Here is a 17,712-nt window from a genome sequence, read left to right as displayed (position 1 = left end):
CAGCAGCTGGACAGAATTCTTGAGCTGAATGTTGGAAAACTCAGGACTGAGAAAATAAAGTCCTCCTTCGCACAGAGTGTGGTTAAACTGTGGAACTCCCTCCCACAGGAGGCAGGGATGGGCACCGACTTGGGTGGCTATGCTCTGTCCACACAGTTGGAAGCAGGAATGCTACTGAATGCCAGTTTCTGGAAACCACCACGGGGGCAAGTGCTCTTGTGCTCAAGTCCTGCTTGTGGGTTTTCCACAATGGGCATCTGGTTGGCCATGGTGAGAAGAGGATGCTGAACTAGATGGCTGCTGGCCTGACCCTGCAGGCACTTCTTATGAGCACTAAGGAACGGGCTGTGAAAAAGCCACTGTCTATGCCATCTGATATGCAATGAGGCTTCTTCTACTTTGGCGATCACTCGTAGCTAAGTAAGATTGTCTTCCATAAACACAGTGTTAACCATGAGTCTGTAAGTGACTGTGGAGGCTAATTCTGGATCCACACGTCCTTCCACAGTGGGGACATTGGTTTCTGGGCGGGAATTGATCACGGTGTGGATTTGCCAAGTGTGCCTTCCTCTTAGCACGTTTCTCCCTTGCATCCTGAGATTGAGTTTCTTTTTCTTCAAAGCACATGACACCTTTGGTAAAGGCCGTTCTCCGATTGGAGCACTCACAGGCCAGTGTTTCCCAGTTGTCGGTGTTTGTACAACATTTTTTAAGATTTGCCTTGAGACAGTCTTTAAACCTCTTTTGCTGACCACCAGCATTACGCTTTCCATTTTAAAGTTGGGAATATAGTACGGTAGTTGCTTTGGAAGACGATAATCAGGCATCCGCACAACATGTCCAGTCCAATGAAGTTGATGTTGAAGAATCATTGCTCCAACACTGGTGATCTTTGCTTCTTCCAGTACACTGATATTAGTTCGCCTGTCTTCCCAAGTGATGCAAGGAGGCACCATTGGTCAGCAATGGAACACCTGCCTCTCATGCAGGAGACCTCCTGGACTCAATGATCTTAGGGAGCCAATCCTCTGCCTGTGGCCCCAAAGGGCTGCTCTCAAGCAGAACACACAGCCCTGGGCCTGCTGGATAAGGCCAATGGCCCATCTAATCCAGCATCCTGTTATCACAGCGGCCAACCTGATACCCAAATGGGAAGTCCACAAACAGGACCTGCGTACAAGAACACTTTCTCCCCCTGTCATTTCCAGCAACTAGTATTCAGAAGCATTGCTGCCTCTGACAGTGGAAGCAGAGCATAGCCATCCGTCATGACCAGCTTCCATGAATTGGTCTCATTTTCTTTTAAAGCCATTGGGGCATCTGGCTGGCCACGGTGTGAAAGGGGATGCTGGGCCCTCTTTGGCCTGATCTGGCCACTGCAGGCCTCTGCTTATCTTCTTACTTCACATCCACCTCACCATCATGTCCATGCCAGCCCCCATCACGCAGACAGCAGGTTAAACTTCCTACATCTGCAGGGGATTGCCGGGTGGGAGGTACTCGTGGAATGTGATCAAGCCTGTTTTTGCACTGGGCTAAGAACATGTAGTCCCGTGCCAAAAGCAGCTGATTGTAGCACAGATCATTTTGTAAGACTGTGCTGCGGCAGCTGTGAAGAAATTATTCTTAGCTGCTCTTGCATCTGCCTGTCTTGGCTGGTCAAAGCCACTTGAGAGGAAGAACAGGGTCCTTTCCTGGTTACACCTATTAATGGGATAAAACCCTGGATAAATTGGCAATGATTCCGGTTCTTAACTCCAAAAAACATGTAACTGGGTGGTGTTATTTGCAGGGAGATGATCGGGCAGGCAAAAGCTCAGAATGAGCTCAGGCTTGTGAGAAGGGTTACAAATAATTTTTAAAAGTTTATTTGGCTCTGCTTGAAGCAAGAGGAAGAACAAGCAAGTGGCAGGTCCTCTGCATGGAGAAGATGGATAAATGCTATTGGGTACAGAGAGAAGGCAGAACTGCTCAGCACCTACTTTGCCTCTGTCTTCACCCAAAAGGAAAGTGATGCCCAACCTGGTGATAACATGGTGTAAGGAGGGAGCTGCAGCCCGAGATAGAGAAAGAGGTAGTGATGGAAAACCTACGGTAGTTACTTTTAAATGAGTTCAAATCTCCAGGGCCTGATGAGCTACATCCAAGAGTACTAAAGGAGCCTCCGGATGTAATCTCAGAGCCTCTGACTATAATCTTGGAGGATTATTGGAGAACAGATGAGGTTCCTGCGGACTGGGGGTGGGCAAATGTTGTCCCCACCTTCCAAAGGGGAGGGGGGGGAAGACCCAGGTAGCTAGTGACTGGTCAGCTTGACATTAATACCAGGAAAAGTCTTACAACAGATAAACAATTGCTCTGCAAGCACTTAGAAGAGGACCCAGCATAGGTTTCTCAAAAACAAGTCATGCCAGACAAATCACATTTCTTTTTCTTTTTTGGTGGTGTTACAAGTTTGGTGGATCAGGGGGATGCTGTGGAGATAGAGTATCTTGATTTCAGTAAGGCAGTCTGAGCCTGGAGATGGGTGACGGAGGATCACAGGGGTACCATAGAATCATAGAATCGTAGAGTTGGAAGAGACCACAAGGGCCATCCAGTCCAACCCCCTGCCGAGCAGGAAACACCATCAAAGCATTCTTGACATATGGCTGTCAAGCCTCCGCTTAAAGACCTCCAAAGAAGGAGACTCCACCACACCCCTTGGCAGCAAATTCCACTGCCGAACAGCTCTTACTGTCAGGAAGTTCTTCCTAATGTTTAGGTGGAATCTTCTTTCTTGTAGTTTGAATCCATTGCTCCGTGTCCACTTCTCTGGAGCAGCAGAAAACAACCTTCCTCCCTCCTCTACGGTATATGACATCCTTTTATATATTTGAACATGGCTATCATATCACCCCTTAGCCTTCTCTTCTCCAGGCTAAACATACCCAGCTCCCTAAGCCGTTCCTCATAAGGCATCGTTTCCAGGCCTTTGACCATTTTGGTTGCCCTCTTCTGGACACGTTCCAGCTTGTCAGTATCCTTCTTGAACTGTGGTGCCCAGAACTGGACACAGTACTCCAGGTGAGGTCTGACCAGAGCAGAATACAGTGGTACTATTACTTCCCTTGATTTAGATGCTATACTCCTGTTAATGCTATACTCCATTTTGCCTTGTCAGCACAAGCGCTCATTTTACTTAATGCCAAACTCACAAAGGTCTTGCTTGGCAAGACCTGCCAAGTCCTGAAGTTGTATCTGCAACGTGACTTGAGTAGTTTGGTTTAATTGCTAGTGAAGAGGTTGCTGAAGATGGTAATGGGCAGGTGCATATAATCTGGTCCTGTTTTGACCTGTGGGCGCTGGACGAGGTCCTCTGAAGCCTGGCTGTGACATGTGTGGGTGGGTGGATGGCAGCCAGCAGCAGCAGGTGGCACTTAAGCTGGCAGTCTGTAGCCAGAGAGGGGAGCAGAGTGCTCTGGAGCCACCTCAACAGAGAAGGGGCAGGGAGGGGGGCAGACAGACAGACAAGCTTGGGTCAGAGACACAGATCTACCAGACTATGGATAGTTCCAACAGGCTGTGAAGACTCCGGACTCCAGCCCTGCTTCAGAGCTCCAGGCGCTGAAAACAGAGCTAACGCAATTCTAGGCTGCATCAACAGAAGTGAAGTGTCCAGAATAAGGGAAGCAATGGTCCCACTCTATTGTGCCTTAGTCAGACCACACCTGGACTGCTGTGTCCAGTTCTGGGCACCGCAATTTAAGAAGGATATTGACAAGCTGGAAGGTGTGCAGATGACAAGACAGCTGTAAGAAGTGTTTGACAGTGGAATGGGCTACCATAGGAGGTGGTGGGTTCTCTTCCCTTGGCGGTTTTTAAGCAGAGGTTGGATGGCTGTCTGTCTGGGATTCTTTAGGTGAGATTCCTGCAGTGCAGGGGGTTGGACTTGATGTGCCTTGAGACCAGCCTGCGCTGGTCTACCTAAGGACATTGTTCTAAGCCTAACTGTGATAAACCTACAGGCCCTTCAGATATATTATAGGATTCTTAAGCACTGTGACAGCACTCAGACCCGGTACATAGGGCAGGAGCTTAAGTTGCAACATCCTTGCTGCGCTTCTGCAAGAGAACGGCCTTCCCAGCTGTTGTGTTAGTTCCACTTGCCGTGGCTGGCAGGGATCAAGGTAGAAGTGGGAATTCTCCCTCTCCGCTTAGCTGCAGCCTTTTCAGTGCACACCTTGTCTTGGGTCTTTGTCACTGAGCGGCACATTTGTGTCACTGGGCATTAGGTACAGCGTGACATTTCAACCAAGCAGGCTGGTTCTGCTAATCCTGAAACAGATGGCGATTGCAGAGTTATTTGCCGAGATCAGCCAAACGATAGCTTCAATCAATAATGTGGGCTTTTCTGTTGTGCTGCAGCTGCTTCGGGGTTTGGAAACGGCTGCTTTCAGGAAGCCAGAATCATCTTCTGTGCCTCCCAGAAAGGATGTTGCAGAGTTGGGGAAAGGTTCGAAAAATGGCAACCAAAATGCTCGAGGGGGTGGAGTGGCTCCACCTCTAAAGAAAGGCAACAACGTTTGGGACTTTTTAATTGGAGAAAAGGCGAGTAAGAGGAGACACTATAGAAGTTTATAAAATTGGGCATAGCATGGAGAAAGTATATAGAGAGGGTACGTTCTATGGTGGAGCTGTGAAAGGGTAAAAGAGTACAGTATTGGGAAATAATTTATAATGAAAAAAATGTTTTAAAGTACTTTTCAAAAAAAACACACAAAAAAACCAGAGTCCTTTTCATTGAGGATGATTCTGATGGAAATACCCAGGTATCAAAAAAGGTTATTTATGTATGCCACTACTGCAGCCCATGTTTTGTTAGCCCCAAAATGGAAAACGAGCAAAGTCCCAACCAAAGAAGAATGGCAATATGCGCAGCTTGCGGACCTAACATATAAAGAGAACAAGAAGAATATATGTTTAAAGAAGATCGGAAAGTGTTTATTGAATATATGGGGAGAAATTGTGTACAGTTGAAATGTTTGCAGCATTAAGATAAATTCAGTAGTGTAGATAAGTTTTGATGGATGTAATAGTGGAATACTGAATGGTTTAGTTTATTTAATTTACAGGGATTTATGTTATGCAAAATGAACCATGGTAAGAGAAGAAGGGAAGTCATTTTAACATTGTTTAAATGCATATTCTAAAATGTAAAACAAAATTTAATAAAAATTATACGAAAAGAGAGAGAACGTATATAGAGAAAAGTTTCTCTCTCTCTTCCAACACTAAAAGTCAGGGGTCAGCAAACCTTTTCAGCAGGGGGCTGGTCCACTGTCCCTCAGACCTTTTGGGGGGCCGGACTATATTTTGAAAAAAATATGAATGAATTCCTATGCCCCACAAATAACCCAGAGATGCATTTTAAATAAAAGGACACATTCTACTCATGTAAAAACATGCTGATTCCCAGACCGTCCGCAGGCCGGATTTAGAAGGCGATTGGGCCGGATCTCGCCCCTGGCCTTAGTTTGGGGACCCCTGCTAGAAGTGGTCATGCAATGAAGCTGAATGTTGGAAGATTCAGGGCAGATAAAAGAAAGTGCGGCTTCATACTTCTTCTGTCATGGATGCCTTAGCTGAGATTCCTGCATTGCCGGGAGTTGACCTTGATGACCCCCGGGGTCCCTTCCAGCTCTACAACTCTATGATTCTATGCAGCAAATAGTTAAACTATGGAACTCACTCCCACAGGAGGCAGCAATGGCCACCAATCTGGATGGCTTTGAAAGAGGATTGGACAAATTCATGGAGAAGAGGGCTGTCGATGGCTAGTTGCCACGACTGCTATGTTCTACCTCCACAGTTGGAGGCAGCAATGCCAGTTGTTGGCAACCACAATGGGAGAGAGGGCTCTTGTGCTTCAACCCTGCTTGCGTGTTTCCCGCTGGGGCATCCGGTTGGCCGCCGTGAGAGCAGGATGCTGGACTAGATGGGCCATTTTCCTGTGCTCCCGCAGGGCTGTTCTTAGGCTGACAGGTCTGTGTGCCTTTCAGTGCTGTCTGCCCTTATTTCAGGAGTCGAGGTTTTGCTGCAAACCAGCCTTCTTTAATAATAATAATAATAATGATGATGATAATAATAATAATAATAATAATAATAATAATAATAATAATAATAATAATTTATTTATACCCTGCCCGTCTGGCCGGGGTCCCCCAGCCACTCTGGGCGGCTTCCAACAAAACATTAAAATACAGAAATCAAACATTAAAAGCTTCCCTAAACAGGGCTGCCTTGAGATGCCTTCTAAAGGTCTGGTAATTGTTGTTCTCTTTGACCTCTGGTGGGAGGGCATTCCACAGGGTGGGTGCCACTACCGAGAAGGCCCTCTGCCTGGTTCCCTGTAACTTGGCTTCTCGTAGCGAGGGGAACTGGCAGAAGGCCCTCGGCGCTGGATCTCAGTGTCTGGGCAGAACGATGGGGGTGCAGACGCTCCTTCAGGTATACTGGACCGAGGCCAGTATATTAAAACATTTCCGTCCATCAGCTACACCCCCCCCCCCCGTGGCAGATAAACTGTGTTGTATCTGTAATAAGCTTTGGCCTTGGATGTCAAATGTATGTGGTACATTCTTTTGCTTGAGGGGTGGGCAACCTCAGGAACACGGGCCAAATGTGCCCTTCCAGGGCTCTCCAGGCCACAACTCCGCTCCAGCCCTGCTTTGCAATGGTACCTTAAACATTTATGCCTGCCTGGAAAGTGTGTCCTTGAACTCCGATAATGCTGGTGCCTTATGGCTTTGGGAAGCCCACCAGAATCCATCCTTTTATTTCTCTGTCGATTGCCTGCATGACAAAAGGGAGTTCAGCTATTCTGTCAGCCGTCCCTCCTTTGTCCAATTCGGTCATTAACTAGCTAACCTTAAGAGCGGCTTTCTGTATTCATTGTTCTGGCAGCTCCTTTCAGCGCCGGGAAGATCTTTCCGATTTCTTTATCTTCACAAGAACACCCTGAGATGCAGACAAAGCTGTCAAAGGGAGAGGAGGGTGCCGGTTCAGCAGAGGCATGCGTCACCGTAAATATACTACATTCAGCCCAAGTCGCCTGACAAATGCTTACATGGCAATACATTTGTTAGCCTTCAAGGTGCCGCAGGGGAGCTTGGTTGCTATGGGGCCTTGTGTTCCAGCCCCAGGCAGTGGAATCACCACAGAGTCCCACTACCCCAGCTTGGCCAGCCATGCTACATATTGAGTGCTGGTACTCAACAGCACAAAGTAATGTAGGACACTGTTCTTCAACCTTAGGTTCCCAGATGGTGTTGGGACTACAACCCCCATCATCCTGTCCCATTGGCTAATCTAGCTGTGGACGATGGGATGGCGGCTAATGGATTGAGGTTGAATCCTGACAAAACAGAAGTACTGTTCGTGGGGGACAGGAGCCAGGCAGGTGTGGAGGATTCCCTGGTTCTGAATGGGGTAACTGTGCCCCTGAAGGACCAGGTGCGCAGCCTGGGGGGTCATTCTGGACTCACAGCTGTCCATGGAGGCGCAGGTCAATTCTGTGTCCAGGGCAGCTGTCTATCAGCTCCATGTGGTACGCAGGCTGAGACCCTACCTGCCTGCAGACTGTCTAGCCAGAGTGGTGCATGCTCTAGTTATCTCCCGCTTGGACTACTGCAATGCGCTCTACGTGGGGCTACCTTTGAAGGTGACTCGGAAACTTCAACTAATCCAGAATGCGGCAGCTAGACTGGTGACTGGGAGCGGCCGCCGAGACCACATAAGACCGGTCTTGAAAGATCTACATTGGCTCCCAGTACGTTTCTGAGCATAATTCAAAGTATTGGTGTTGACCTTTAAAGCCCTAAATGGCCTCGGTCCAGTATACCTGAAGGAGCGTCTCCACCTCCATCGTTCTGCCCGGACACTGAGGTCCAGCACGGAGGGCCTTCTGGCGGTTCCCTCCCTGAGAGAAGTGAGGTTACAGGGAACTAGGCAGAGGGCCTTCTCGGTGGTGGCGCCTACCCTGTGGAATGCCCTCCCAACAGATGTCAAAGAGGAAAACAACTACCAGACTTTTAGAAGACATCTGAAGGCAGCCCTGTTCAGGGAGGCTTTTAATGGTTAATAGATTACTGTGTTTTATTTTTCTGTTGGAAGCCGCCCAGAGTGGCTGAGGAAACCCAGCCAGATGGGCGGGGTATAAATAATAAATTATTATTATCATTATTATTATTATTAGTCCACATAGTCTGGAGGGCAGCAGGTGAAGGAAGGCTATTCCTCAACTTGGAGTCCCCAGATGGTGCTGGGACTACAACCCCCACCATCCTGTCCCATTGGCTAATCTGGCTGTGGACGATGGGAGTTGTAGTCCACATTGTCTGGAGGGCAGCAGGTGAAGGATATTCCTCAACTTGGAGTCCCCAGATGTTGTTGGACTGTAACTCTCATCATCCTGTCTCATTGGTTGCGGGCGATGGGGTTGTAGTCCGACACCATCTGGGAACCCAAAGTTGAATAACACAGCTTTAGGATGTCAGGATACTACTCCCTGGGATAACCTTTGGAAACTTTGATAAGATAAGATAAGATATCTTTATTGTCATTGTCCCCTTGCGGGAACAACGAAATTACTCGGTTGCTACATCCACTCAGATAAAGCATTCTGCATAATCCAAAATTTAAAAACCTAATAACATGCATTGTGTACGGCATTTGGGAGTTGCTCAGTGGCCATGTTTTGACTCATGTTTGTTCACAGTCACTGCCTGAGTAGTGGGAGTTATGCTTCAAACTCCTTGGGCTGCATTCAGCCAACCCAGTGTGCAGGCAGAAGTCACCACAAAGATTCCCACGGGTGCAACAGGAATTCCTCTCCTCCCTCTCCCCACACTATCCCCAAATCTGCTCTGGAGGGTTGGGGAGGAAACTCAAAACCATGGTCTTTCAGTGGTACCACGGGTTAACAACTTAATTCATTCTGGAGGTCCGTTCTTAACCTGAAACTTTTCTTAAGCTGAGGTACCACTTTAGCTCATGGGGCCTCCCGCTGCCGCCACGCCCCCGCTGCACGATTTCTGTTCTCATCCTGAAGCAAAGTTCTTAACCCGAGGTACTATTTCTGGGTTAGCGGAGTCTGTAACCTGAAGCGTCTGTAAGCCGAGGTACCACTGTACACCATAGTGACTCTACAATTTCCTGTCTGGAGTCGAAGGGATAGACTGGGATACTAGTCCAAACGTGCCCCTCAAAAATAGATCTGGTTGGTAGTCTGGTTGGAAAGCATCAAGGTACGCAACAGCTTATTTGTGCCACCGAGACCACATAACACCGGTCTTCAAAGATCTACATTGGCTCCCAGTACGTTTCCGAGCAAAGTTCAAAGTGTTGGTGCTGACCTTTAAAGCCCTAAATGGCCTCGGTCCAGTATACCTGAAGGAGCGTCTCCACCCCCATCGTTCTGCCCGGACACTGAGGTCCAGCGCCGAGGGTCTTCTGGTGGTTCCCTCGCTACAAGAAGCCAAGTTACAGGGAACGAGGCAGGGGGCCTTCTCGGTAGTGGCGCCCGCCCTGTGGAACGCCCTCCCATCAGATGTCAAAGAGAAAAACAACTATTTGACATTTAGAAAACATCTGAAGGCAGCCCTGTTTAGGGAGGCTTTTAATCTTTAATCGATTATTTTATTCTCCTGTTGGAAGCCACCCAGAGTGGCTGGGGAGACCCAGGCAGATGGGTGGAGTATAAATAATAAATAAATTATTATTATTATTATTATTATTTATTTGGGGTAGGGGCAGCCCAGCAGTGACATCTACCAGTGCAGTCCTGCTAAGTTAATTTATTTCAGCTGTAACTTGCTGCAGAGTGTTGTTCCGACAAACCAGTTACTGCAATGCAGTGTTTCAGCGGTGAGTAGATGGATGCCTGGAAGTGGAATTATGATTAATGCATGAATAATAATATATATAAAAAACATTTTGTGTCGTTTGGGAGCCTTAATTGTATTCTTCCTTCTAAAGCACCTCTCCTACAACTTCAAAGTAATATGATTAGACTCGAATCCAATAACATTACCCTTTGCCTCCAGCCGCCTAGTTGGGGTGTGTGTGCACGCACTGTATATTAGTCATCGGTTGAAGGTTAGTGTTCAATCATTCATTCACTGAAAACAGAGAGACATCTGGAACCTGCTTCCGTCTTGCAAGGCTGGACTGTGTTTTGGATCTCATGGAGGGGAGAGAGTAGACGCGGGGGGGGGGGTGGCCGTGAAAAAGAGAGAGGATGGGATGGGGCTCTCTGGAGTGTTGAATAGAATCATACAGTAGTTGGAAGGGACACCCCCCCGGCCAAGGATCATCTAGTAGTCCAATCCCCTGCAGTGCAGGAATCACAGCTAGAGATGCCCTGACCGGTGGCCATCCTGCCCCTCCAAGCACCCATGAAGTCTCAGCCCTTGATCTTGAGCTGGTTACCTTTCTCTCCCTTGGAAAAAGTACACAGAGCTGAAGTTGGAAGAGCAACACTCTCCCCCACTTCTTCTTCCAGCTCTCTGACATTTATTTACCCAGATCCCTTGGAAACGTGAAGTATGTGTGTTCATATTTTTCACTCTATGGGAGGGGATCAAAAATGACCAGAGGAGGCTTTGCATTCCCTCAACAAATGTGCCCAGGGCCTAAAAATATTGGTGATCCCTACAGCAAAAATGGGACCCAGGTGGCGCAGTGGGCTAAACCACTGAGCCTAGGGCTTGCTGTTCAGAAGATCGGCGGTTCGAATCCCTGTAACGGGGTGAGCTCCCATTGCTTGGTCCCAGCTCCTGCCAACCTAGCAGTTCAAAAGCACGTCAAAATGCAAGTAGATAAATAGGAACCACTACAGCGGGAAGGTAAACGGCGTTTCCGTGTACTGCTCTGGTTCGCCAGAAGTGGCTTTGTCATGCTGGCCACATGACCTGGAAGCTATACGCCGGCTCCCTTGGCCAATAATGCGAGATGAGCGCGCAACCCCAGAGTCGGTCACAACTGGACCTAATGGTCAGGGGTTCCTTTACCTTTACCTTACAGCAAAAATACTATTCAGCATCCATTGGCTACCTGCTTGCTGCTACCCCTTCGGCCTCCCGACCTCAGACAATTGCTGGAGATGTGGTGCTGCAGGGGGAGGAGGCCTGTTCTGGGGGATGCAGGAGGTTAGCGAAATTCTGGAAGGAGGTTTTAGTTCTTCTAAGTACAGTCCTCGATCTGAAGTGGATCCTGAGTTCTAGCCCAGTACTTATGGGCTGTGTACCCCTTAGATATGGAGACTGAGCAAGAATCGAGCTTCCCAGTTTCAAAGGTGCAGCCCTGGTGGCCGAGAGGCTGAGCTGGGGAAAATGAGTGACCCAGGTATAGATGGCTGGTCTGTTTGGCTTCATGTTCCTTGGAGCCGGTGAGAAAGTGGCATGTGAAAAGAGAAAATGCAGAGAAGTCTGAAGACAGCTGGTAGGGCTCCCTCAGCCTCTTTGGGGATAGAGGAAGGGTGTGGACTCTCTTGTCAGGGAATCTCAGAAAACATCCCTCTTGCTTTGTTTTGTTTTCTGTCTATTCATTTAATTAAGCTCATCTAAGATGATTTTGGGATCTGCAGAGTTGGGTGGGTAGCCGAAGAGGAAGACGGTGCTTATTCTGTACCCAGGGGCTATTAGGATGCAAGTTATATCTTGTTATCTTTCAAACATAGAAAACTGTGCAATTAGAAAATACATTGCAGCAGGATCTTAGCATTTGCTTCTCGTAGATCCCAGCAGTGGATTCCTTTCCAGGTGGCCAAACAGCACACGATCTTCTGCAGTGGGCTTTCATGAGGATTTGTAGCACTTGGAGCTTGCTATTCAAATGAAGATTTACCTGGCAGCATCAGAGCAGTGTTTGGGGTGCAAGGAAGGCCCCTCCCCTATGGATTTCATGCATGTGACTCCACTTTTCCTCCTACACAGCTGGAGGCAGACGTAGAAACTTATAGAAGGCAATATAAAAACCAATTAAAAGCGTAAGAGTACAATATGAACTCACGCTGCCGAAATAGCAAAATAACGAGACTGATAAGAGCAGCCCTGTTCCCCCAACGCCAGTGCAAAATGATGGGCTTTGTGCCTCTCCCTAAAAAAGAGGTGTCTGTAAAGCACCTCTATTACTGATAGTTCTCATGGAGGTAATCCTGGCAAGTTTATGAGGAATATCAGTGTTCCCTGGGTTGCAATTTTAAAAATGATTTACAGTGAGCTAACCAATACGTGGGTCAGATTCCCAAAATTGTCACGAAGTGATTGCATGTTCTTAATAGCTCAGTTTGCACATCATGACAAACCAGCCTGGTATGTTCCAGCCCTTTTGGATGATCATATCCAGCAGCCCCGGCCGGTAAGGCTGTATTGATGCTGGTGGGAGTTGTAGTCCAAAACAGCTGGACGGCACCCGGCGGGGGTTGTTATTACCCGCCCTTCACCCTAAAGTCCCTGGGTAGGTTATAATAATTAAAAACACAATATTAAAACAGTTTAAAACAACTACAGTGGTGCCTCGCTAGACGAATGCCCTGTTAGACGAAGTTTTCGCTAGACGAATAGGTTTTGCGATCGGAGGTTGCCTCGCAAGACAATGAGGTTTTCTATGGCTGCCGCTTCGTCTTGTGAAACGTGGGCATAAAAACCTCCGATCACAAAACCTATTTGCAAAAGGCATTTGTCTAGCGAAAGGGGAACCAATTGTAGCAAGGGAAGAAGGCAAAGGAAGATCAGCTGAGAGGCGCTGACAGCTGTCAGCGCCTCTTAGCTGATCTTCCTTTGCCTTCTTCCCGCGCTGCAGCTGGTTCCCCTTTGTGTTCCGCTGGTCTCTGCCGGTTGCCGTGAGCAGTGAGGGGCAACCGGCAGAGACCAGCGGAACACTAGCGCGGGAAGAAGGGGGGGGGAAGCGGAGGAACGGATCCATTCCTTCCTCTGCTTTCCCCCCCGCCGCCTCGCACACAGCCGGCATCAGACGGTGCTTCGGAGACCTTCTCTGAAGCCCCGTCCCGTGCCGCCGCCAGTCCCCCAGAGCCCATAGGAACACATTGATTAAGTTTCAGTGCATTCCTATGGGAAACCGGGACTCGCTAGACGAATTTTTCGTAGGACGAATTGAGTCCTGGAACAAATTAAATTCGTCTAGCGAGGCACCACTGTATGTGGCAGAGCAATATGTTTAGCACCAGCTTGGCTGCAGGAGTTGCCAGAAGGCGCCATCCAACTTGGCTTCTCGTAGGGAGGGAACCGCCAGAAGGCCCTCGGAGCTGGACCTCAGTGTCCGGGCAGAGTGATGGGGGTGGAGACGCTCCTTCAGGTATGCAGGACCGAGGCCGTTTAGGGCTTTAAAGGTCAGCACCAACACTTTGAACTGTGCTCGGAAACGTACTGGGAGCCAATGTAGGTCTTTCAGGACTGGTGTTATATGGTCTTGGCGGCCGCTCCCAGTCACCAGTCTAGCTGCCGCATTCTGGATTAGTTGCAGTTTCCAGGTCACCTTTAAAGGTAGCCCCACGTAGAGCGCATTGCAGTAGTCCAAGTGGGAGATAACTAGAGCATGCACCACTCTGGAGAGACAGTCAGCGGGCAGCGGGCAGGAAGTCTTTGCACTAGTCAGTATCTTGGGTTTGTATGTCCAAAATGAAAAAAAAGACCTGCAAAGTACGTTTAGTTCTTCTGCGGAACAGGATGTATGAAGTCGTCTCACAGCAAACGTAGGGGCATCTTTTCCAAAAAGAAAAATGCCCAAGAAGGTACCCTCCCTCTCCACAGCCATTCCGTGAGACAGAATTTCAAAACGTTCTCCGATGCCACAGCCATCTGCTGGCGAGATCGGCTGCCAGCCTGTCCGTCAGCGAAAGCTGCCTGCTTACAGGATGCCCAGATGATGGGAGATTTGTATTTTAATCAGGCGGTTCAGAATGCAGATCCGTCACAATTGTTGTGAACACAATTTGCCAACCATATGCTGTGAACCCAACTGTTACGACGAGCGCCAGCCTTGCTAGTTGCGACACGTCTCCTGTTTGGGGGCTCTTTGTTTTTTGGACCATAATATTGACTGCCTCGGCTTAATGTAGCAGAGACTTCACTTATATTTCTCTCTTCTGCATCCCTTCCCACCCCCATCTCTGATCCGCAGATACTCTGAGCGAAGCCTTACAAAGTGCATTGGCATAACTATAGAGACCCGGCCAGATTACTGCCTGAAACGGCACTTGAGCGATATGTTGTCATATGGATGCACCAGGCTGGAGATTGGTGTGCAGAGTGTCTATGAGGACGTGGCCAGAGACACCAATAGGTAAGGAGAGGGGGCTTGCAAGGTGGGGTGTGTGTGTGTGCAGCTTTGACATCCTGGCTCCTTCTCACTGAACTTGAAATGGGGTAGCAGTTTCTACCAAAAGCTTTTTAATACATCGATGTGGTACCCAGGAAAAAAACACAGTTCAAAGGCATAGCAAATGCTACACATGACTGCACAAGTGATCCCACATGAAATCATAGATTTGGAAGGGGTACCCAAGGGTCATCCAGTCCAACCCCCTGCAATGCAGGAATCGCAGATTAAGAATCCCTGACAGGTGGCCATCCAACCTCTGCTTGAAAACTTCCAAGGAAGAAGAATTCACAGCTGTTACCCTCAAAAAGTTCTTTTTAAGGGTTAGTCGGGATCTCCTTTCTTGTAACTTGAAGCCATCGCTTCTGGTCCTACCCTTTGGAACAGCAGGATACAAGCTTGCTGCATCTTCCACGTGACAGTCCTCCAGATATCTCTCTAACCTGAAAAACCCAAATGTTGCAACCTTTCATTATAACAGGAGGTGGTCCAGCCACATGGTGATTTTGGTTGCCCTTTTCTGAAGCTTTTCCCACCATGGAGCCCCAAAGAGTAAAGGAAATAAGGATCATAAAACATACACAGGAAGGCGTTAGTCATAATAATACTGAATTAATTAACGATAAGGTAGCTTGATTTTTTTTTTTGCTGCACATTGACCAAATTCCTGGGCTAAAGCTCTCCACGGAATGGCAACAGACAAGATTAGTTCTGCAACGCCACGGAGGATGGAATTGGCATTTGTCCATCGCGTCCTTTGTATTCTGGGAAGATGCAATTCAGAAAAAAGGAAGCGGATTTGTTCACCTTCTCAGAGTCCAAGAAAGAGATGAAGTGTGTTTGATGAAGTGGAAACACTTCCTCCTCTTGGATAATAGCCTTGCTAGAAAGGATTCCTTGCTAGACAAGCTGGTTGAGCAGCCGTCAGTGGGCCAAAGTGAGCATTAAACAAGGAGCTCACCCCTAGTGATGGAACTGGCCCACATTGTGTGCCTCAAGCTATGAGGCAGGGGTGGAGAACCTCAGCCCCAGGGTTCAGATGCAGCCCACCAGACATCCCTTTCCGGCCCCAGGCTGCCCCCTGCCCCCATCCCTGCTCAAGCACTAATAATAATAATAATAATAATAATAATAATAATAATAATAATAATAATAATAATTTATTTATTTATACCCCACCCATCTGGCTGGGTTTCCCCAGCCACTCTGGGCAACTTCCAACAGAAAATGAAATAAAATAATCGATTAAACATTAAAAGCCTCCCTAAACAGGGCTGCCTTCAGATGTCTTCTAAAAATCTGGTAGCTGTTTTCCTCTTTGACATCTGTTGGGAGGGCGTTCCACAGGGCAGGCGCCACCACCGAGAAGGCCCTCTGCCTAGTTCCCTGCAACTTGGCTTCTCGCAACGAGGGAACCACCAGAAGGCCCTCGGCACTGGACCTCAGTGTCCGGGCAGAACGATGGGGGTGGAGACGCTCCTTCAGGTATACTGGACCAAGGCCATTTAAGGCTTTAAAGGTCAGCACCAACATTTTGAACTGTGCTCGGAAACGTACTGGGAGCCAATGTAGGTCTTTCAACACCAGTGTTATGTGGTCTTGGTGGCCGCTCTCAGTCACCAGTCTAGCTGCCGCATTCTGGATTAGTTGTATTTTCCGGGTCACCTTCAAAGGTAGCCCCACGTAGAGCGCATTGCAGTAGTCCAAGCGGGAGATAACTAGAGCATGCACCACTCTGGCCAGACAGTCTGCAGGCAGGTAGGGTCTCATCCTGCGTACCAGATGGAGCTGATAAACAGCTGCCCTGGACACAGAATTGACCTGCGCCTCCATGGACAGCTGTGAGTCCAAAATGACTCCCAGGCTGCGCACCTGGTCCTTCAGGGGCACAGTTACCCCATTCAGGACCAGGGAGTCCTCCACACCCGCCCACCTCCTGTCCCTCACAAACAGTACACCTGTCTTGTCAGGATTCAACCTCAATCTGTTAGCCCCCAGTACAGAACATGCAGGACATGTAAAGTTGCACACAGGTAAATTGTGGAACTCTCTCCCCAAGGTGGCACTGATGGCCACCAACATAGAGGAGGAGGAAAGGTCTATCTGTGACCACGAGCAACTGGTGTTCTGGAGCCAGAGCAGAGCCATTATGGTTTCGGGGAACTCGAGAGAGTTAAATTCTGTCAACGGAGCAGTATTACAGTGAGAAGGACAAAGGCATTAATTCCCACCAGCGGGGAACGGAACAAGCCCCATCACCCACACGTGTCCATCCAGGGTGGGTGGGTGGGCTTATGAAAGGCCTTCCTTCACACAGTGACTGGCACACCAGCTCTCGGTTGTGCTGTTAGTCCCCTAACTCTCCTCTCCGAGTTTCTCCTCTCCCCCCCCCGGAAGGCCCAAGAGATACCCCCCCCTGCCATTGGTTCCCTCAACCAGTGGGATGTTCAGCCTTGCCCTGATAGGACAATCCCCTTTAAGAGGAGAGTAATTTTTATTTATGTAAATTTAAGCGAGTTTATGGGTTGGGTTGGGTTTATTGCATTTATATGCCCCCTTTCCCTCCAAAGAGTTTACCCCCACAACAATCCTGTGAGGTAGGTTGGCCTGAGGGACAGAAACCTTAATCCTAGGTCGCTTTCTGACTGAGTGGGGATTCGAACCCTGGTCTCTCTCCTGGGTCCTAGCCTAATCCCCCCCCAACTGTTATATCACACGGGATTTAGTTTGGATATTTCCAGCGAAGAGCGTATTTTTATTTATGAAGCTGCCGTACCTTTTTTCTGCCTACGCAAGATTGCCGAATAACAACTTCGTCATAAATTCAGGCATATAAAATGCAGCACCTTTAAAAAGCCAGTTAAGCGTGGCAATATTGAGGAATGGCAAGGCATAAAATGCAAACGGGAAGAACATGCAAAGCTGAAGAGAACGTCTTAAGGGAGCACGCGGGGAAGGTGGGGCGGGACAGCTTTGATGAGCCCCCCCAAGTTGTTGACAGCAGGTAGAATAATAATAATATCCTCAAGGTTGTTATTAAAATAATAAAACCTCAATGTTTTATAATAATAATAATAAAAAGAATAATAAAAACCTCAAGTTACAGGTAGGTAGCCGTGTTGGTCTGAGTCGAAACAAAATAAAAAAATAAAACAAAATAAAAAAAATCCTTCAGTAGCACTGATGAAGTGTGCATGCACACTAAAACTTAGTTGGTCTTTAAGGTGCTACTGAAAAAACCTCAAGGTTAGATTACCGCATCACGTTAGATGTGGGGCTGCCTCTGAAGACAGCTAGGAAACTTCCGCTGGTACAGAATTCAGCAACCAGGTT

General features: G+C 48.2%; 1 protein-coding gene across 1 annotated transcript in view; it reads left to right on the top strand.

Annotated features, from left to right (window-relative positions):
• Window positions 1-17,712, top strand: part of ELP3 (elongator acetyltransferase complex subunit 3) — an 88,638-nt gene that overhangs the window by 16,515 nt on the left and 54,411 nt on the right. Inside the window, exon 8 of the mRNA XM_035110832.3 lies at window positions 14,182-14,343. Within this exon, the coding sequence (XP_034966723.3) occupies window positions 14,182-14,343 (162 nt within the window). The remainder of the gene's footprint in view (window positions 1-14,181; window positions 14,344-17,712) is intronic.

This window comes from Zootoca vivipara, chromosome 3 (assembly GCF_965207765.1).
Source record: "Zootoca vivipara chromosome 3, rZooViv2.hap1.1, whole genome shotgun sequence".
NCBI lineage: Eukaryota > Metazoa > Chordata > Lepidosauria > Squamata > Lacertidae > Zootoca > Zootoca vivipara.
The sequence above is the reverse complement of the archived record's forward strand: the minus strand, read 5'-3'. Positions and strand labels throughout refer to the sequence as shown.